The sequence below is a fragment of the Tauraco erythrolophus genome, chromosome 18, assembly GCF_009769465.1.
Source record: "Tauraco erythrolophus isolate bTauEry1 chromosome 18, bTauEry1.pri, whole genome shotgun sequence".
Taxonomy (NCBI): Eukaryota; Metazoa; Chordata; class Aves; order Musophagiformes; family Musophagidae; genus Tauraco; species Tauraco erythrolophus.
The window spans coordinates 12208747-12232023 of record NC_141482.1 but is presented as its reverse complement, the minus strand read 5'-3'; the positions used below and the strand labels follow the sequence as shown (position 1 = coordinate 12232023).

Here is a 23277-nt window from a genome sequence, read left to right as displayed (position 1 = left end):
TCTCCAAGTGTGAGATGTTTAAACATTTTACGTCTTATTAAGTAAAAACTGAAGTCTTGACTTTTACATTTTGATTTTTTTTCAAGTAAAAAGCAAAATTTTTTATTCCAGGCTAAAGTTTGGTAAGAGACTAATAGCAAACTGTATAACCTATCAGTAAATAATATTTCTTATCATGCCAATATTAACATTTATTAAAAAAAATAAAACTAATCTGCATGTTTACAGAAATCATTTTCTTAACTAAAAAATCACTTCATTTAGGCAGTATGCCACTACTACATGATTTGATAGCATTTTTTACTAAAATCCTCAATCAGATCAGTCATTGAGAAAACATATTGCTTTCAAGCATGTATCATCAGCAAGTTAATGACATACAGACATTCTGTTTATTCTGTTTATGGGAAATACTCAGCTCTTTATGCTTACAAAGGAAGCCACTCCTTTGCTTTTCCACTACCAAACTTAGGCCAGTTAAGAGCTACTGACTCATTAGAGAAAAACATTAACCTGTCCTATGAAACAACGAAGATTCAGCCACTTGACATTTCTAACACCAAGCATATTGCACCTTCAAGGAACACAAAATAAGCACGGTTTGAAAGTAAATCCTTTCATTTTTGTTTATACTAGGCAGTTTGGCAACAGCCTGTATCAGTCTTAACTGGTGTCACTGCAGTCCATCCAGTTTTATTCATACCTCATTATGCTCGTCCAAGCACTTTGACCCTGTGGTGAGCTGGTTCAGGGAGTTAAGCTGGCAAGAACCCAACCCTACAAAAATAATCGCACAGGGAGGGCACGGCTGATTTGGACAGGCTGGCTAAGACTGTTATTGAACTATATAAATCATTTATGTATTTCTCCCTTTTTTCTCCCCCTAAACAAGATGTAAAACCAAACCTGTTACTGCTAGACCAGGAATAAAGGAAGTAAGTATATATGAAATGGCTGCTTCTCCATGAAATCACAACCTCTTGCTTTTACGAAGAATCAACAAAATACTTCCAGATTGTGAAGAGTTCCAAGAAATAACTGGTTAGAAGGTATTTTCAATCACCAAAATACTGCTTGAATGACTTACCAGAAACATTAATTGATGTTCCTGCATCGATAATTCCACTGTTCGGCCTTACACAGTATCTACGTGGTGCTGTGGTCTTAACTTTGAAGCACACATTTCTGTCTGTAGGATTGCCGAGTTTCAGGTTTGTAGTGACAACATCTGTGAAAGGGCCTGAGGAGGAGAGCAAAAGCGGACTTGAAATCACACAGAACGTACTTTTCAAGCAGAGGCTAAGCAGGCTCTAAATCTCTCTTCACAAATCTTATAAAGTAATTGGCTGTTCAATTTCCATTATGGCATGTACAGATAATCGTGCACGCAAAGGTGAGGATGCAGTGAGACCTCTGAGCATTCTGATGTGCAGCATGCTCTCACACTCCCAGCACAACAGCTGAAGTTGATCATTAGTAGCAAGATAAAAAGGGGGAAATCATTTATACATAGTGCCAACACGCCATCGTGGCATTCAAATGATGCCAAATTCTCTGCTGTATCACAGTTACTCCACTCTAACTACTGAATCCCAGTAAACTCAGGCTTACAGAGACACCACCTATAGTTACGCTGTAGATGATAAATAGAGGGGTATCATACACCAAAGGAAGTTGAAAGAGAATGACAACGAAGTGGCTACTACAGATTGATCTGCATATGCATGCTGTACCTCCATGGAAGCAGGATTCCACCAGGTATTCAGAAACGCTGTACCAAAACCAGCCAGATAAGCATTCAGGGATTCAGGACGCATCCCCTTTTCCTACCAGGTCTTTTTTGGTTTGGTTTTATTTTTTTTTTAATAATTCTCTTGGCTAATAGAAATGATAAACCAGAAGAAATCTTCATCAAATGGCTACCTCACCCAAGACAGGAAATAACCATGCGGAAATAGGAAAAATTCTTGAGACACTGAGAGCAGTGGAAAAGACTTCTGTATTAGCAAAACCAGAATCAAACCATTGTCAAGTTCTGCAACACCAAGTGCTGGCAAATCAACTTCTCACAGGCTCACTACCTAGTTGAAACTGCCCCAACCCCTGAGGTTACAGGAAAGGCTAGCTACTGATTCCCTATAAGACACTGATAAATCAGACAACTGCAGTGCCTCCTCAGATGGTGAAGAAGTAAAATTAAAAGAAATATAACCACACTTTGATCAACTGCCTTCTGCATAAAAGTAATTAATTTGATGCCTGAATAAAATATCTTCATCTATCCTCAGGAGTAAAAGCAAATTGGTCAAAAAAAGCACTGAATATTTCCTTGCAGAAATGACAGTCCTAAAATTTAAAAAGGGTGAATGATGATTATAATAATAATAAAAATACTTGCAGGCAACATTCCACCATCCTCCTCCTGCAGCATGGTTGGCTTAAAATAATTTGTTTGCTTCCTTTTCTAAAAATGTATCACACACGTTTGTCTCCTAAGAAGGCATTTAATACAGCTGTAAAAGTATTACAGACCTACAACCTTTATCCTTGATCCAAATTCATTTCAGTATCTAGAAGAGGGGAAAAAAAAAAAAAAAAAAAATCACACAAAAAAACCCAACCAGACAACAATTAGCTCCATTTCTGCCTGCACTCTGAACAAGCCAGCTTTGCATTTACAACGCAACCTGGTAGCAAAAAAAAATGAAGCAATAATATTTTCCCATGACAAAGATTTCACTAAACCTGTGCCTGGTGAAACACTGAGATGTGAAAGAGAATATAACACAGCTGCCAAGTTTTCTCTAACGGAAAATAACTGGGCAGAAGCAGCCATCAGTTGTTAAGGAAGCCAAACTATCAGAAGGATCCAGCAAACATTTAGGTGTGTAACGACAGTAGCAGATCTTCAAGATAGCTCTAACTGGGAGAAGTCTAACATTTCAGAAGAAATTACTTGATGCCTAAGCATTAAGGACTTGCCTCTACTAAAAAATTAGAGCTTGAGCTATTCCAGCACAAAGGTAGGGTCGTCTGTACAAAGCCCTACATACGCAACTGCGTCCTCAATAGTGCTTTACTACTCCGCATGCTGGGATGGATTTCCTGTGGGAAATACCATGTTTTAACTTGGCTGATCCATAAACACATGCAGGATTTGTGCGCCCCAGTACAGAGCTGCTGTTTGTAATAGTAATACAACAACAATTCTGTGTGTAAAATAATTTCCAAATGTAGTTACTTATTGCTAACACAGATCATACCAAAATATTTGGCAGCAAAACCTTCCAGCAGACCAACTTCATTTCTTCTTGTCTGCTTGACGCTTCCTTCTCTTTTCTGTCCACTAAACTTAAACAGTTTCTTTAGAGTTTTTCCCCAAATTACAGGTTTCACAGATCAGCCAAGCACAACTGCACTAGATGGTTGGTGTCTCCTTTCAGCAAACTTGTGTGCAGGCATATTCCTCATGGCATTGCTGTTAGAATACTGCAGCAAAGCCAAACAGAGCAGACAAATGCAGGATAGAAGTGCCATTATAGGTGTTTCTAAGTGTGTAAAAAAAGAAATAGACAACCGAGTATTACTCAGGGGTAATCAGGGCATGGCAGTGAAATATTATCAGGTTTGCTGGCCTGCCTTTTAAGAGCAAGGCCCATGGACTGCCAACTCGGTCTGCAATGAAACCCTGACAGCCTGTTGTTAGATTACTGCAGCCTAGGGCAGATGTTTTTGAGGGAGGTTGGGGTATGTGGGGGAACTGATCCCAGGATAAACCCAGGCTCATTCTGTCTGGAGATACACCTTTGTTTCCTAACTTCTCAGCTTGTGTGCTGCAGGTTAGGTTGGCTTGGGTATTAACAGTCGTATGAGACGCACGTCTATCCTGGAGCAAGGCATCAGGACTTTGGGAATCATACGACGGATACAGCAAGATAAAATGCTCTACGCTTCTTTCCAACGCCTTTGTCCTCACTGCAAATGGGTGGACTAGTTATACAAGTGCATGCAACACTTAGATAATGCCCATACCCCTAAGGTGGGATGTAAGCACAATTACAGTCAGGTTGGCGCATCTGGGTGTACTTGGGTTAAAAGCAACAAGCTGACTCTGCAGTGAAGACTGCCTCTTACTGTGACGTGCCTAAATAGAAGTTGCACTCTTAAAAAACACAACCTTCATTTCGTAACGTTCAAAACAAAACAATGTATTTTTGACTGCTCTTAATACTTCTAGATAAGTGAAGCTTACATTAAGGTAGGGTGCTTTCCAAACAACAATTTGCACTTCTTAATTAAAAAAAAATAAATTCTCTCTTGTATTTTTAAAGATCATGAGAAAAACGCCACTGGTGTCATCCCAAGGACAAAGTTATGGGAAACTCAGGGTCTGTACATGCATCATCTGACATGGGGTTGTCACAGGAGCAAGCTGTCTAGAAGGAAGAAATGTAGTAAATTAAATTTGGTGCTGAAAGTTTGGAATATTCCACAAGGGCTCAATGACTTTCCTGCCAGTTAGAATAAAGTCAATTTGTGTTAATGCAAACTGGGCATCTAGTGATACCCAAACTAGCAGTATTACTTAAAGAAAAGAAAACACCACCACACTCATGCAACAACAAACAGTAACAGGTATCACAGATTTTCATAGGATCACTTTCCATCAGGGTTAGTTTCAGACTACAGCTGTGGCTTTCCACCGAGGAGCTATGCATACAACCCTTCACATTTGAAGATCACAGCATTATCTCAGAATTTGCCACGCTCCATTTCCTATTCAAACACCAGTGCTGTATCAATCTTTCCTAAGAGTATCATTCTGCAGTGTACTGCATTATAATACCCCAGATCATTTCAGTAATAATACAAAAGCCTGAGAATTAGGTCAAAAGAACATGATGGCAACTCTATTTAAATTTTAAATAATTCTCATTGCAATAAAAATTGCCCATAATTGTACCAGCAAATCCAGGCTGATAACTTTTTTGATCAGCACAATACTTGCTGTAAGTTTCTTGTCACTCACGACTCACACTAACCACATTACGCAGCTACATCATTTGTACAGAATCTTAATACAATTATTCTCTCCTTAACCAAAATTCTGTGCTTTAGCATGGCAAACAAACAATCCTCATACACATGTACCTTCAATGCAGCAGGAACACTGCCGTAGCACTGTTTGGCACGTGAAAGAAGTTAGCGTATCAGCAGAGGCAAAGCTTTGATGGCACAGGCTTGGCAGAACATTCAAACCAAACAGCCACAGCCCTCTACAGATCTGCACGTGCAAATACTACTACATCTTTATAATTAGCTACACACGCTAGTTGGGCCACAGTCCCAAGGTGGTTTTATTCCTGCATCAGTCCATCTCACTGCTGAACGAGGAGGTGGTCTGGCCTCCCATCTCCACCGACTGCTTGTGCTAGCTGCACGGTGTTCACCTGCTCGTGCTGAGCCACGGAGCTGCTCGGGCTGAAAATTAATCCACTTACAGGACAGGGAGTCACTCAGGGAGGGGGCAGCAGGGAAGAGAAAAAGGAGAATCCATTTTCAGCTAGATCAAGCAGCACTCAAGACAATGGCATCAGGGAAACTGCATCTTTCTGCACAGCATTGTGCCAAATTAAGTCAACAAGGTCTCATTTAGTAGGTTAAAGCTAGCACATCTAGGCATACACGCTGCAATCACACTTGTAGCGTTGGCATAGTAGTTGGAAGCAATTAAGGCACACCCTTATTTTTTTTGTGCTTAAATCTAATGCAAACTCTCATCTGTTTAAAGTCAGGTATTCCCTAAAAAATTAGTGAACTGGTGCTTTTCAGAGCAAAAGCACTGCAGGAGCACTTGATACAGTCGTAGTCATGTTAAACTGGCAATTGTTGATCACCAAGACTAAGAGTAAATTCTCATCAAGCTGCCCATGTTATTCCCAGAATGTTTTAGATGCGCTTTCATCGTCTTTCCCTCAAAACTTCTTCCACTCCAACTCAGCACCACAGACGTGTCCAAAGGCAAGATAACTGGAAACAGGCACAAATACAGGCTGAGCTTCTAGTGAAACAACCCCTCTTGCACTTCCTTTGTGGAAAGCACTGGAATACAACAACAGGAGCGGAAGGATGTATTTGACCATGGTTTAATCCCATCAATGTGTCAGATGAAAGTCATTAATCACCTGACATATTAATTAGCCATAGAAAGGTAACCAAGGAATCTTTAATGAGGGAGACAGTGGAAAGCAGTAGAAGGGAAACTTGTGGCTATTCTCCAGAGCCCAAATCCCACATGACGACTTGCCGTGACTAGTCGAGGTCCACGCAGAGCAACAATGCATCTGGTGAGAGCCACATTGACCCTGCACATGTGAGTGGAGAGGGTGGGGGTTGAACATGATACTTCCAGCTCCCTTCCCCATGACACACACCATGCTGGCTCCTGCTCCCAGGCATGACGTGCCTCCCCACCAGCTCGGTCAGCCCCTCAAACCAGGGATGCACCTCGCCCTGCTCTAGCACAGATGAACTGTCTAGCACAGTCACAGTGAGAGTGTACTAGCACCACTGACAAAACCACCACCATCCACTAACGCAGTCGTCTCCCCACCTGAGTATTTCAGCCTTTGTACTTAAAACTTTTCTTATCATCATATCTGAGTTGTTTCTCAGCTCCTTTACTATGCCTCTGACAGCACTAAGTAATTTCATTTTATTTCCACAATTTCTCCCATTTTATTTTTGGGGGTGTCTATCAGTAACAGAGAGATAGTCAAAATAAAAACACTAGCGATGAGCAAGAGGGCTCAAAAACAGCTGTAGAACTTGACTTACTGTGCATTTCTTTTTAAAGTTACATAGAAATTGATGACCTTTGAAGATAAACACTAAAATGAAAAAAGCTGAAATGTCAAGCAAGACATCTTGAGCTATCAGCCAGGTGCCTGTGAATCAAGAACACCCGAGATCCAATCAAACACTCCCACCTTCTTACTTGTCTTTAGACAAATCACTTAAGGGCTTGATCTTCTGCTATTAAGAACCTTAAGAGTTGACAGCAACTCCAAAACAGAAGCAGGTTTCGACTCTTATAGTTTTCCTCTCTGTGAAGTCAGGAGAATACTTATCTAATTACAGAGAATCTTGTGAAGATTAGTCTTTTAAAAAGTACTGTATGCCAAGTTTTAATCATCATCATCATTGGCTCTGGAGACATTCATAATTAAGTGAGCATCCGCAACTTTTTAAATCAAAGAAGTCAAAGAATAAGAAACAAGAAGTGCCTGTGTTGCATAAACATCTGATTTCACAGGTAACTCACGGAGAAGACCCAACAACTCCAAATTTGGCCATTACTTTTAAGAAAAACTTCAGCCTCTCTTAATCCTTGTGTAAACCACTCATAAACCTTTCAATCTCTGCTTAGATTTTAAATGGATGTAGCTAGAAAACCCTGCCCCTGTGGAATCAATTTCTTTACTCTTACCACAACTATCCTCACCCAAAAGAGCCCTTGATGCAAAGTGACAGGAGGGAAGTGGTCATTTCCACCCCTGCCGTGTCAAGCAGTAGAACCCTTGATGAAACACCTATCACAAAAATACAAGTGCCATCCAAATCACTCCCCATGCAATAGCTGACACCGAGAAGTAATTTTTTTTTTTTTAAAATATGCAATCAATAAAATGATATAAGAGAAGAAAATGGATGTTGAAAACCAACAAAATCGCACGACCCAGATGCCAAAAGTTGGAGCGAGGTTGGCAGTAAATGATGCCATTTGGATGGACTAATCAGTGTCCTTCTCCAGCCTATTTTGGCACAAACTATTTTTGCCAAAGCATGCCTCATGCTTAATGGGAAAAAAAGTGAGAAAAAACACCGAAGTTTGAACTGAGAAAAAAGACTGAAGTCTATTTTCAGGGTATCTATTAGTATGTCATTTTTGTCACCTTTCATTCCTCAGAGGATCATTAACAGTTTGACTTCACAGTTGTAAGAACTGTGAAGCCACACATAAGCTTGCCAAGAAAAATGGAAGAATATGCCCTTCAAATAATTTTGGTACCAGTGTCATTTGTTTTTTCCAACTGACCTCTTCAGAGTTTTAGTAGACCTAAACATTACTTACAGCAATCTTCAGCAACAAAACCGCACAACATGAAAGATTTTCTCTACATCCTAAACTTAAAGCAGTTTTCCACACACAATTGCAGAAACAAGAGACTGAGAGCACAGCTGGTTAGCTTTTCGAGGTATATCTCTGTTTCAACTCTGCTTTCATATCCTTTTAGGATCGAATGCCAAACATATCGTGTTACTTTGTTCATTCCACTCACAAATATCACATGCACCAACTCTCTCCAGGTATGAAAACAGCTCAGAAAACAGCGGCATACTCTCTTTTTATAGTGGAATAGTAGCTGTATCTCCTTCAATAAGCATGACATACTAAGACCTACTTATCATACATAAGACACCTACTTACTCCTTCACAGGGGCTGCTGGGTGGGTATTGAACGGATACAGAAACGAAGCACGGGCCCTCAGGGAGAAGCAGGGATGCAGCAGCAGAGAGCAGCATGATGATGGCCTGATGTGCAAGCTTTCCATGGCAAAAACAGTGCTAAAGACCAAAGTCAATGTAAAATATCTCTCTGGAAGAAGCATCATGATTTTAACCACTATCCCAAACTATCACTTTTTCTTGTACTTCTTGTGAAGTAATTTTTCCTGGTCTAATTTCATCACTAATTTCCATTTCAGACGCACATTAAAATGACAGGGAAGGAGCAACTTGACTACTCTAATTTTATGCTCATATATACTCTTTAAATAGACAAGTTTTATATGTAACTTAAATAGAAACTGAGCAAATATTTTAAGTGCAAAACTATGCATAAATTGCAAATACCAGAAGAAACAAGCAAAATAAAGAGATCTGAGGATGCACAATGAGTAGCTGCTTTTCTAGTAAGTTAAAAAAAAATTAAATAGGTAGTAAGAAACTAATTATAGCTACAAATAAGGAAGGAATCCTGAATTTAGCAAGACGTATTTCTGATGAACCACTTGAAAACCAGCTATTAACTGTGCTTTCAGAATCAAAGACAAAAACAAAACAACAAACCAAAATCAAACCAGTAAATTTAATCAGAAGCAGTGAGAAAACCTAGTAAGGAAAAAAATACCTGACAGCTTATATTGTTTGGCATAGAACAAGATACAAACGTGAAGTGGCATTCTCCAAACCTAAACTTCCATAAGCATTATCTGCAGCGCCATATGATAACAGTAAGCACACTGTAAAAACGGCTACAGAAAAAAAGAAAAAAAAAAAAATCATACTGCAGTTACACCTTTGCTCCTAGCCTGGTAAAAATGCAGGAAGGCCAGAAGAGGAGACAATGCAAACCAGAAGAAATTATGCATGCAAATGTTTTGAGAATATGCAAAATATATTGTTATTCACATATCACAAGAAGCAGCAGCTGGAAATATAAACAGGCAACGGTGGCCATGCAAACATGAAACTGCACACGGGAAGGCTGGACTCCTTGTCAGAAACATTAGCAGCACCAGTAAGGATGAAGTAACTGGCTAGATGAAAAGGAGCAGTCATGGGAAAAACAAAAAAGTGCAATTGGTTGGGTTTTCTTCCTTAAAGAATTACCTAGTTATTTGACATGCTTTCCACAAGCACAACTAACTTGAATTAGGTCTTTAAAATTGTTTGCTAAAACATTAAGATTTGGCTCCATAGCAAGCCCCACACCTACAAGATTCTCTAATTTGCACCGTAAATAACTGGATCACCAGGCAAACCTTTCCCTTCTCTATTTTTTCCACCCCTTGTGGAAACCAACCAAGAAAACAGGATTAAATTTAGAACGATAAAATCTTTAATCCACAGCACCATGGCATGAGGGACTTCATTTACAGCTCAGAGAACTAGGCACTAAAGTAGTTTAGCAAAGAGATTATTTTCATAAAGTATTTATAATAACGTGGGATAAAGTACTGCAGGCAGCAGCAGTCCCCCAGTTTGTACAAATGTTTTTGAGGCCAGAACAATCACAGTTGAAGTAAGCAATTTTCAGAACAGCTATAAAACAGAAAGGATAGACTCAGTCAACTCAATCTGGATTGTCTTGCTAGTGTAAACACTCAATCACTTCAATCCATGTGCATTTTAATTCTGCACTGAATTAAACATGGGAATGGTGATTCACTTTGCATACATTTTCAATGACAGCAAGATTGTGGCAAACTGATGGCACAAATCTCTTTATGAAAGGTTGCCTGGCTGGCTGAGTTTTAAATTCAACAACATCCCAGGCATATCAGAAAGTATCCTCTATGTCTCTACAGACATCTCAGTCTACAAACCAGGTATGAAAGGATTTATACATTGAATAAATACTGGGTCAAACGCCAGAGGAAGAGACTTGGCATGAGTGTGCCCCCTAGTTTATCTAAACTGGTATTTAAATATTTATATATGCATGTAAAATAGGTCTCCTTTCTGCCTCTGGTGAGACAATGAAAGGAGGCTTCAGTGTTACTGGTGGCAGGAACCAGTGTCAGAGTCCCTCACCCAGCAAAGAGAGAGAGGTCTAACTGGGAAAGAGTTCCTGACCAAACCAGACTCTCATTTAAATCAGTGAGGATTTACTTGGAAGGAAAAACACGGCTTGCAGCAGCACGATGATAATGTTAAATATCACATTGCATGCAAATACAAAGATGAAATTTAAGTCTGAAACAACAGCTGTTACCACAAACAAAAGTGTTGCAAACATCATCAACAAAGCTTTCAAAGCCAAGCAACGACAGACAAAAAAAGGAAAAAGGCTGTTAATGATATCAACTATGAAATGCATTTAGTAGTTATTAGTTGTTCCCTGCAGGGAGCAAACATAAGACCAATATGGTAACAAGACAGCAGAAAATGAGTGTGACTGCAAGATGTGGGCAGAATTAGCAAGGGTCATTTGATTCCTGCATTGTCTCCAGCTCGGCAGAACGCTAAGTTTAGAGGCACTCTAAAAGCAAGAAGCAAGACAAACCTTCGGTCACCCAGTTTTCTACAAAAATTGCATTATAAGATATGTGGAAGCTGCTTGTTTGAGTCAAAACTCATTTGATGCAATCAATACCTTCCAGAGCTGGGCACATACAACAAGTTAAGCTTCTTTTAAAATTGGGTATTTGTTCATAGATGTAAGCTGACCTGAGCTCATAAAGTTGGATCATTCACTATGGTGATGATGCTTTTTTTCCAGTTTCAAAACAGATCTGACAACCTATTTAAAGGTTTGTACTCTAATTTTTACAATCCTAACTCAGAATTAGAGTGCAATTAAACAAAATTCAGCCTTGTATTAAAAGGTAGCTAACCTATTTTAAAACAAATAAAGCACTGCATGACTACTGATGAGATTTTCATTTATAAAACCTGTGAAATGAGAAAAAAAGGCAACAGTTTCATCTCCAATGAGAAGAAACTATCGTAAATGCCTGTGCAAATTTCTATTCCGTTTTCCTCTTTCATGAGAGATAAGACATTGCACATGGCATGCAGGGTAGCAGCTGGTAAATACAATTTACTGTTAAGGATCTGTGTGAACCTGCCCTCACTATGACACATTACCCGTGTCTTTATTTTGACATGATAGCCGTGCTCCTAGGACTTAAGAGAGCCACCCCTTACCTTATGTTTACATACGTATTTTCAATATAATCTATTATCAGACATATTTTCTTAAGTAATGAATAGAGGACACATCCCATCAAACAAATCAGACTGGCAGTCTGCCATCCTGATGAGCTTTAAATAACAAACTTGATAAAACTTTTTCACGTATCATTGCAATGGTTCCATAGCTCAAAGTGAGCTGAAAATTGGTGCACAAACATGAGATTCCCAAGAAATGAGAAATTATGAATGCACACGTCCCATCTCTTACAATAAAGCAATTGATCATATTAAAACCACAAAATCCAAAATACTGAGAAGTAACTGCCAAATAACAGTTGCTCATGCTGATTTGATCATTGCACCAAGACCTTCTTTGAAATAGTGTTACTTTCAGAGAATCACAGAATGTTAGGGATTGGAAGGGACCTCAAAGGATCATCTAGTCCAAACCCCCTTTGATCCCATTAACGCTCGTTACTTCAACTGCAATTCTTAAGATCTATGCAGTACAAAATTATTCAAAAGCCCTTAACCCATAAATCACATTGGCCAAAGCAGATTGTGAGGTTTTTTGAATTAGTCTTGGGAGACCTAAATACATTAATTGAATTTAACAGAAAACGCAGCTAAGCCTCCTTGACTGTTTCGCACATCTCAGATAATTGTTATTCGGCTCTCTAACCATCTTATTCAAAGTTTCAAACTTCTGTTACCCCTGTGCAATTCTTCCCTGCTTTCCCAGTGGAGCTGTTAGTACCAGGTCTCTAGTGTACAGGACACCAGCAGATTAAGGAAGATCAACAGAAGCACTATCTTCAACTTATTCCACCTTTCAAAAAATTAGATGGGTCAGGAGACACTCTCAATACATCACTGTCTTGCTTTTATCTCCAGTTCTTTCCCTCCAAACATTGCATAGACTCTTTAAAAAAGAACAAAGTGATGAAGTAATGATAAAACTAATAGCGCACGTGAAATTATAATAATTCACTGAGATGCAGCAAGTCTGTACGACTATAACGAACACAAAATAGTTAGAATAAACTGTTGATTTTAGCTAAGTTGCAAGAATAATGAGCATAACATGAACTGCAAATATTTAAGTATCACCAGAAAATGACTAATTTTGTTTGATAGTTGGGCTACATACTTAAGAGTTGTTTAGGTTTAGGAAGCCTGCTGATTATTTAAATGCTATGTCCCTTTTTAAGTGTATAACTTGTAAATAAAATTCAAATACATAGAGGGATGTGACGGTTTACTCATATTTAATGCAGTAACAATGATTTTACTAGGATTCAGGCTAGACGAAGGGAAGCATAGATCGGTACATTTTCCACCAGAAAAGTAGATAGCCATTGACACAGTAGCCTTCAAAGAGCAAAGAAATCCTAGTACTGACTGCCATTATGCTGTGAATACAAGGAGGAGTCTAATAGTTTAAAGAAAACAGCATGTAGATTTTCAGCTTAAAAGACGCATATTAATTATACTAAACAGGCACCTTCTCACACCACTGTCAGTATTTTACATGCTTAAATACAGCCTGTTCCAGTGGCAATGACTAGAAATTCCTATTTATCCAATACAGAACAGAACTAGCACAGAGTCAAATTCCTCCAAACACCTTTGGTGCAGGAGTGCTTCTATCATTGCAGACACATGATGACAGAGATGGAGATGCAGTTATAGTTTAGTCACAAGGTCCAACTAAGTCCTTAACATTTCTTCTGAGACTTGACAGCTGCAGGTTCAGTAAAGATGAATCTTAGGTCCCAAACGTTACTGAACTGTTGGATTGAAAAGCCTTAGCCTAACATCTGATAAGAACTGGATATTCACGTCAGGCACAGGACGTTTTGCACACCTACACTGCAACACACAGATCTGGCTACAGTTTACACACACGTACCTGAAGAAGCTCCAACCATCTTACCTGGAAGTGGCAGCCACCTAACTGCAACAGCAGGTTACACACGCTGCACGGGACTGTGGCTGAACACTTCACTCGCAGCACTGCAGACGTACGGCTGGACTGAGCACATCCGTAGGGGCTGAGGCCACACCTTTGGAATGCAGCTCTGATGTACCCAGGGGGTTCACTTCAGCCAGCTTGGAAACAATGCTGCCAGGCCTCAGGCCAGGTCTGAATCGGTACTATTAAGACTGGAGAGTATTGGCTATTCTGGTTTATTATTGTGCCCTTTGCAGAAAGGAAAGTTACACAGTGACGTATTGAATATGTGCAGGTGCAAAAATCACATACTGGGAACAGGAAACAGCACTTCCAATTGGCAGCAACTTACACAGTTTTGCGAGGAATTAATCCTGCATTTGGCAATACTGCTATTTGCCACTTGGGGAGCACTGCAACAGTGCTGAGTCATAAGTCCAGTCTAACCTGTAGCAAACCTCTAGAAACGTTGCTGAAACGTACCTCAGCCTATGTCACCTCCATTTTTGTATATCCCCCCTACTAAACACCACTCCCCTGATACTCTGCATCTGCATTCCAAACACCCAAAAACCCAGGCAAGTTCTAAAATAAGTTATATTCTAACCACATTTTACTTGCTGATATTAAACAAATTATCTCTATTCCAGATAGGCGCATTATGCTGAGATGATACAGCTGCCTCACTGGGCAGCCATCCTGTGAAGCGCATGGGGTAGTGCCCTATAGCACAAGCATGACACTGTGATTAACAACCGCGTGAAAACACACCTAACAAAAGGGGCCAGAATTCAACATTCTTGTGGAAATCTAAGTTTTCTAATTCCTAAAGTCAGGCCCTTGAATATTTTCATCTAACAAATTCCTGGCAGATTGATGGATGTTGTTTCCGGGATTTTTAAAAAAAGGAAACAAAAATGGAAACATTGTTATGTGTAACAACAATGGTCTTTTTCACCATTCATTACCAATAGGTTGAACAATGTACCAGTAGTGTGATGCTTTCTCACCTAGGCTGCAAGCCTAAACTGACGACGAAGTGGAATAAGTCACTGGAAAGACAGTAAAGCTCCTATTTCACATGGCATCAAAGACCACAGCAAAGAAACTGGCCACGTTACGGTGGGCAGAGGAGAGCGACCTGCCTCCCACTAGTCACAGCTGCATTTCAGCACAGCACATGCTGATGCTATTTTGGAGCATGTGTGTTACGGTGTAGGAGATGAGAGGCGAGGAGGAAAGACAAGCCCTGCTCATGTTCACATACTGCAAAAAAAAAAAATTATAGCATGAAAAACTCCTTTGACATTTTTGCAAACAAGTCACAAACACGGTATTTTGAAACAGAGCATCAAATGAATTCAGAGGATTCGCTGCAAGCCAAAGGGGTGCAAAAGCTTCTTAAAAAAGGTCATAAATCCTTTATAAGTCAAAGTGCTGGCTAAGAGAGAGATGGCTGCAACCTCGTATTGATCGGGACGCGTTATAGAAGAAATCCTTACTTCGGTATCTTATTCCCCACATCATTTTGTGAACATCATACCTCCCTCTGGATTTTATATTTAAGAACCATACAGAGCACTTTAAGAGCATCAGAGCTAACTATTTTCTCCTTTTTCTATCTGTCTGCATTTTGACTAAGACCTTTATCCACTTCCAGTGGTTTTGAAACTTGGTTTACAGTCCTACCTCGTTGATACTGCTGCCCTACGTTAAGCATCAGATCTTTCAGCTCACAGCAGCAAGGAAGCACAACCACACCAGTCAGCAGCACTACTGACCTCTCTCAGTCTGTATCTACTCAGACGGTACAAAGCAATGCTCTGGAACAAAAAGGCAACTATTTACAAAGGTGAGAAAAACATTACTGCCATATTACCAGGCAACATGCCATCACAAAACCAGCAGGACAGGAAACGCTTAGAGCAGAATTTACTTCATGAATATTTCAAACTGGCCTTTCCTGAATGGACAGCGGTCAGCACTGCCTGTGAGAAAGGACTGCAAGACAGAATTTATTGCGAAGGCACACAAATGCTACCCGTAGCATTAAGTCTGTTTGAACATTAATATTTAAGCATACTTTTAAACTAAGCCATTTATTAGCTACAGTTAGTCAAGTAATATTTTATGTTATAAGGAGTATACGTTGCTGGCTAAAGATCTGGCCACTAAAATCTATACGGTCAGTTCATTTAACTTCAATAGTTACTGACTGTTCAGCCCAGAACCTCAACTGAAGGACAGGCAGACTGACAAGTCACCTTTGTTTCAACAAAAAGCAGAGTCTGTCTGGGTTTATACCTACCTGGGACCAAGCAGAAAAAACCCCAAACCCTCAATCACAGTTATGTCTCATTAGCAAGTCAGTGCCAATTAAGACCCTACTTTTTTGCCCACCCGAGTTCGGATTCTCTAGCTTGTTGAAAGCAACGTTATTCAGAACAAGAGCTGATTTTCATCTAATCATACTTAACATAAAGAACGTTAAAAGAACAACAGTTTCCTTCTTAAGCATGTTTGATACTGCTGCCATAACAACATGCAAATACTTCAGCTTGCAACAAAGATATATTCATTCCATCCAGTGTTTATTACCAGGCTTTTTGACAAGCCCACTTTGCATTATTACTTCTAACATATATACTAAAAAAAATTGGTAAAGACTTCCCCTATATTTGAAAATGTGTATGAAGGCTTTTTGAAGGAGTATTATTTTTACCAGAAGACAGTAACTACATCACTGGTTTTTTTTTTTTAATAAGCGTATTTGCCAGATATTCAAATGAAGCTATAAAGCACCTCTGACTCTGGTAGCATAAATAAACTTGCCGAATGCTTATTTGTAATCCCAGAATATTGTATTACAGTAGTGCTATCCATCAGGGAACAAGACAGGGATTTCAACGCTAGCAAAAACCCAAACCCATTCAAGATTTTTATGTAAAGAAAGGATGGATTTTCGCACAGGCAGAGTATTCACGATTAATTTATCTAAACGGCTTGTCAAATTATAATAAAAACATGAAAAAGCCACGAACCGCTGCCCAGCTCCTGGCCAGAGGCCCTGCGTTTTCCGTCAGAGCCCGGCTGAGCCGCCCGCACACGGCCCGGGTGCCCCACGCCCCGGCTCCATGAGGCGCGGGGCGACTCGCCCCCCCCACCGCAGGGCCGGGGGTCTCGGAGCCGCCGAGCGCCCGCCTGGATGGAAAACCATCCCTTCCTCCCGCCGCCGCACCGCCGCGGAGGCCGAGGGCTCCTCCCGCCGCCTCGGGTCCTGCCTTCTCCGGGCGGCCCCGCGCGGCTCAGCCGCTGCCCGCGCCCGGCGACCCCTCCGCCGCGGCGAGGGAAGGTCAGCCCGGGGAGAATCGGGCTTCACCGGGCGCGCTGCCCCGCTGCCGGATGGAGAAGGCGGCGGCCGGCACCCCCCCGCGCGCGGTCCCCTCAGGCCGCCCTCGGCCCTGCAGCAGCCGCCCGCGGCGCGGGTGGGGGCAGGCGGCGCAGCCGCGGCGGGGGCAGGCCCGGCGGGGACCCCCGCGCCCCGCTGCGGCCCCGCGGGGCCGGGGAGGCGCCTCCGGGCCCCGCGGCAGGCGGGCGAGGCCCAGCGGGGAGAGGGGCGGCGGCGCTGAAGGACATTTTAGCGGCTCGTGCCCAGCCCCAGCCCCCGGAAAATGGCTGCCGCTGGAGCAGGGCCTGAGAGCGGCCGCGCCGCCGGCCCGGCGCGGAGAGGCGGCGGGGGGTGGCGGCAGCCGCCTCGTACCTTTGAATTTGAGCTCGTGCTGCGGTTCGAGGCTGAGGACCTGCTCCGCTTTCGCCATGTTCCTCCTCCTCAGCGGTGGCGGCACCAGGCGGAGAGAGGCAGGGACGGGGAGGGAGGGGAGGGAGGGGAGGAGGGAAGGCAGGCAGGCGCGCAGGGGGGGCGCGCCCAGCCGGGTTGTTCGCCCCCCGCCAAGCGGTCCCAGAGCGGTGAAGCGAGAGGCGCTGCGGGCGGCGGAGCGGGGACGGACGGGCCGGCGAGGGCGGGCGGCGGCTCCCGGCGCGCACGCTGCCCTGTCGGGGACGCGGGGAGAGGGCGGGGGGCGGGACGGAGGCGGGATGATGCAGCACGGAGGGGCCCCGGGAGAGGCCGCAGCTGACGTCTGCCGCCGGCACCGCCGCCGCCTCCCGCCGCGGCTCAGGGGCCGGCCCGGCCGCCCCCCGGCTCCCGGCACGGCACGGCCGCCGGGAGGGGCAGGTCCGGGGGTGAGGGGGGGCGGCGGGTGGGCTCCTCTTTTGGGTGGCCGTTGGCTCGAGCTGTCTCCCTACAGCCGTAACGTTATGGGGGAGAAAGAGGACTAATTAATAATATTGATGGAGTTTAATCATCACTGAAAATCATGGTTTGTAATAAACGCCTAATTATCAAGTAGCAGCCTGTTATTTTAGGCCTCGATTCCGCAAACCGAGGTCTCTGCCCCCGGTCTGCCCGCGGCGGGGCAGCGGCCGCCCGTGACTCGGCCGCGCAGCCCCGGCCCTTCGCCGGCACCGGCCGCCCCTTCCCCTGCTGCCGGCACCGCCGGGGACCTTTCGGCTGGAAACGGGGAAGGGAAACGCATCCAGGGAGTCCTGGAGCGTCAGAAAGGCGCCCTGTGCAGAATGACATCCTACGGCAACTGTGGTGCGACCGCAGGGCTGAAGAACGGGGCATTATAGTACCAGAAAATCCCAGTAACTCTCATCAAGCTACAGAAAAGACTAACTTTTTTAACAAATAAAAACAGACCTCCAGGTCATCTTAGTGATTTTTTAAGATGTTTCCCTCCCAACCATTTCTTAAGTAAACTGGAACCAAAGTTTTGAGTTGCTTGGTTTGGGTTTTTTTGTTGTTGTTTTGGGATGTTTTTTTGTTAGTGTTGTTCCCCCCCCCCCCCCCCCCCTCCAAATAGCAGGATTTAAAATATTTTTTAAATTTGCGGCTGGTTCTAATATGAAGTACTGCCTTAGGCCAGCGTAGTTGATAGCACTACACTTTTTTTCTTTTTTATCCCCTCTCTCCTCAGGTTGTTTTAAATATTCTAGAAGTTTGTAAGAATTTCTAAAGCAGTGCTGTAACCTGTCAAACTCAGCAGGGGTGACAATGAAGCAGGAGTCTGGATGCCCATGTCACCAGCAGTAACATGAAAACTGGTAATTTAGATACAGCAAAAATGATTCATTAGGCAACTGGACTTCAGACATACAGGACTCGAGAGGAGGTATCAGTTGCAGAGATAAAAAGCTAATGTATTGATGTCGACCAACTTCCAAAGATCAGCAACTCAAAGCATATAGTTAAGTCTTAATCAGAGCTGATTAGCAAACAGATATGAGGTGAATAAAAATACAGTAATAGTAAAACATTGTGGAAATTCCATTTATCACACCAATAGTCTGTGTGATGCAGCATAACCTCACCTGCACGCACGTTCTTTGTATCATGAGTATTGTTTTACTTCCTAATTGCCAAAAACGTGTAAGGCAGCTAAAAAGATCTGGAATTCATAACAAGAGGACTGTTTGCATTTCTGGCAATAAATAGTAATGATGTATATGCTAAAATTAACACCACTGAACGGGATGATGGCATTCAATGCTTTAAGCACATCTGCAGTATTTATACCACATCTCAACACTTCAGCTGCTCTTGTCATGATAATCCCTGTTTTTCAGCTCGTCTGCTTAATCACCTCCAATACCCTTTCATCTTTTTTGTTCTGAGATGTCTTTCATTCCATGCCAAAACAATCCTAACCCATATTTGTGTTTAGTACAACTCTTGGGTTTGCATAAGGCAAGTGAAACCTAACTCCTCCTAGCCAATGTATCAGGACTAATTTTTTAGAAGCCTCAGCAATGTACAGCAACACGCTCAAGTAACACACTGCTGTTCTTAAATTTCTTCTGTTTGAGAGAAGATGGTCCTAAAACATCACAGAGGAGTGCATTTTCTTTTCCGGGTCTCTTGTTATTCTAATTCACTTAGTTAATTAGATTTGGAGCCTAGGATGTTCTTAGTTTATTATTTTTGCTACTTGGGGGGGGGTGTTAATTTATAGTATAAACTACAGATTATGTCATAACATTTTACTAGAGCTCAAATCTGGAGAGAACTGAGTTCACTTACACTTTGGAGTAGAGCTTTCTTTGGCTGATATTCTGGAAAGATTATATTCTTTCACCTGATCTCTTAGGTTTTATTTTTATAAACAGATGCTCTCACTGAGCGAGGCATTCTCAGTCCACTAGTTAGTGTAAAAGACTAGCTTTATACAGATCTGCAAGTTAAATGGAAACTAACGGTGAGGAATAAGACAGAGGAAACTTTACACTAAACATATAGTCATACATAATAAACAACCCTAAAGTAAACAACTGTTCAGTGTTGCTGGCCAGACATTTCCAAGTTCTACTTTTCCTGAAGTACAAAGAACACCCTCAAGCACTTGATGATTCACATCTTGAAGGGTTTGCCAGGTTGTATCATCTTACAGCAATTGGCAGCTCTGAACTTACCTGGTCGTATTTGAAGGACTCACCCACACTTTCATCCAGGATGAAGTTTTTATAAAGCACAGCATGTTTATTTTAAGTTGAAAATTCATAAAGCCTCACAAATGTAAATTGTTGTGTTTTTGCTACGTGCAAACAATGTGTGTACGTTCAATATTGTGCACATCAGATTCATTGACACGGGCACACATAAAGGCCACCTGCAACACTACGTCTGTATCAATTACACAAAACAACCTTCACTTAATTAATTCAGCCACAACAAGACTAGAAGGCAACTTGTTGCCAAGGTGGGTTTTTGATTAACGGCAGAAAATAGGGACGAACACTACATGTAAACTCCGAAGAACACCTGAGAGCTTTGTATTGGAACAATTTTAAAGAATGGTTTCATCTGTTACCAAATTTTTACCTTAAAAGCAATGAAAGACTTGATCCAAGTAAAGCATCATCTCCTGTCGTGTGTGTGAAATTAGGTGGTTTGCATTTAGTTACCTAGATTCCCTGTGCAAAAACATGCAAACGTGTTTCTCTCTATATTCCAGCATATTCCTTGTGTTTACCCTTCTTACGCTCTCTCCGATGCACATTCATACCCCCTTATGCAAACATTCAACACTCTTCCAAAGCAGCTGGCACACATCTAAGAGGAAAACTTAAAAATGGCAGGTACTGAACAATAAATTTAAGTTATTACAGGTCTCTGTTAAAAAGATGACTGTATGTGTTTCCTGCATGTGAACTGCAGCCAGTTGCTAAGTAGAAACTTGTATCCAATAGTTTCAGGTGAAATAGCTGCATCAGAAACAGGACTTTTTTTGCTTCTTTACACTTTTGAAGGCTGCTTCTTTACACTATTCAAGGCTGAACATGTCAGACTTGAATCACACATTGAAACAAGAAAACTTTAAGTATCACATAAGACACGTGACAACTGTAGCCAACTGTATTTTTGTGCTCTACATAACCACCAAAGCAGTGGTTGAAATCAACCAAGCTACCAACCAGCTGGCTGTACTAGCAAGTAAGAAATCTTCCAGCACAACAGGCCCCCACAATACTATTTAGCTATTAAAAGCACTTTACGGTTTCGATTGACAGAAACCTGGCCTAAACAGTCAAGAATTTTACATTTCATGCAGCCTATGCTAAAAGCATGTATGAAATCACTTAACCCTCGTAGAATTTGCCAGGCCTTGCACTGGTTGACAAGACTGTGTGTGGCCTGCAGTTTCTCAGCCATCGTGCTGTAAAGACAGGAAGCATTACACAAAAGCTGCATTCTCTCTCCTGTTTTTCGCCATCCCTCCTTTGTACACGTTCATCTTCTGCCTTTGTCTTGTGTATACATAAACCAGGGAAAAGCTGCAGTTTCTGAATGACCAGTAGTCAGTGCTTTTGGAAAACAGTTATTCGAATCATTGCTTAGATTCACTTCTGCCATGGCTTTGCTTACATTCCTCATCTAGAATTCTATTGCTGTAGAGACTATTTTTTAAGACGTTGAGAATTTTGGAAGCATTTATAAACAAAACCAGCGCATTTATAAACAAAGCTTTTTATTAATAAAATGTTTACACCTTTTTTTTGCACAATACATCAGACTAGTAGTGATTTAGCATGTTATTACACTATAAAAGTTTATTATGAATGCTTAGGCTGAAAAGGCTGTTTACATTACGCCAAATCAACATTTCTTTATTTGCATTCTATAACTATATGGGAGTGTAACAATTCAAACAAAAAGGAGAGAACAAAAGCCTGGTTTTCCTCATTAGCATCTACAAACCAACAATACAGACAAACCTGTACACGCTCTCAGGACCAGCCCAAGAGAAGACTAAAAAAAGTCTCAAAACATTCATAAGCTTGGGAACTCATCACTACAATATTTCATCACTAGTAATCTGACTACATCTCATGCAGTGAAGCAACGGTTGTAAGTTTGTGCAGTTTACAGTGCTGCAAATGCTCTGTAACGTCGAGCGGCTTAAGTTTGTTTTAATAAGAGCTACTATAATAAGAAGGCACAGACCTTGCAACCTTTGTAACAGGTTAACCCAATCCTGTAACGAAAAGGCAGAACATTCTTAAGAGGGACAAGAGTCGCTGATACAAAGGTTAACCTTCACATGTAATTTTACAGGCAAACATTTATTACACTGCAAGAGCTATATGCATATCAGGTTATTTTTGTGCCCTGAATACACAAATGCAAATGCAAAGTTTCTTGTCTAGAAGAAACCTCCAGAATGATTTCTTTTTTTTTCTTCTTTGTACTGGGAGTGGGGAGTACAAGGGGGAAGATTGCCAGTAAGTTTTAAGTGTCTTACAGCAACAGAAATGCGATGCATTTCTGTGTCTTAAATCAATTCACTCTGTCACAATTTCAGTGTTGGATATACAATATTTAGAAATAGGCAGTACAAGAAAGGAAGTTAAAATACAGAACAGTTTACATTGTGTTACTAAAGCCTCACAATAATTTCCTCCCCAGGTGGATACGCTTTTAGCCTTCATTATGTGGTGTAATACAGTAGTGGTACATGTCAGCCGCTATGTTTTCATAACAGTTTTGTAAGACTGTACTAACAAATTACCATTTTGTTTACAAATATTTGCCTGTGACAGATACTTCTGGAACATTTGAGGAGAAAAAAGATGCTCATCACCTATTCTTGGCTAAATCTCATAAGGAAACAAAGAACAAAGCGTCAAGAAAACATCATGGACTTAATAGGAAATACATACTGTAACACGAGTAAAAGTGAGGCAAGGAAAGTAGCAGTGAACCTCTCCAGGTGTCAGAGTTACAGCATATCCAAGTGCAAGAACTGGATGGAGTATCGCACACAGATGAAGACCATGACAAAGAGTGGTCTGTATCCTTCAACATTTGAAGAAGTAGCAGTTGGTTTGTTCAATAATACATATGTGAAAGCATTAACAGAAACAAAGCAAAGAAACCCCCAATTTTCTTAAAAGAAGAGTACCTTTACAAAGGTAATCAGCTCCTTGAATAAAATTCACTGTTAGTGTTTAAACAAGAATCTAAGAACCCCAACTCGCAGGACGCTGTAATGGGAAAAGC

At 41.6% G+C, this 23277-nt stretch overlaps 1 protein-coding gene across 1 annotated transcript in view; it reads right to left on the bottom strand.

The window, feature by feature from the left end:
- VAPB (VAMP associated protein B and C) overlaps positions 1–17535 on the bottom strand; it is a 32516-nt gene extending 14981 nt beyond the window's left edge. The window contains exons 1-2 of the mRNA XM_086623012.1: positions 17419–17535; positions 1088–1240 (exon numbers count right to left, since the gene is read on the bottom strand). Of these exons, the coding sequence (XP_086479138.1) occupies positions 1088–1240; positions 17419–17476 (211 nt within the window). The 5' untranslated portion in view covers positions 17477–17535. The remainder of the gene's footprint in view (positions 1–1087; positions 1241–17418) is intronic.
- Positions 17536–23277: the final 5742 nt, after the last annotated feature.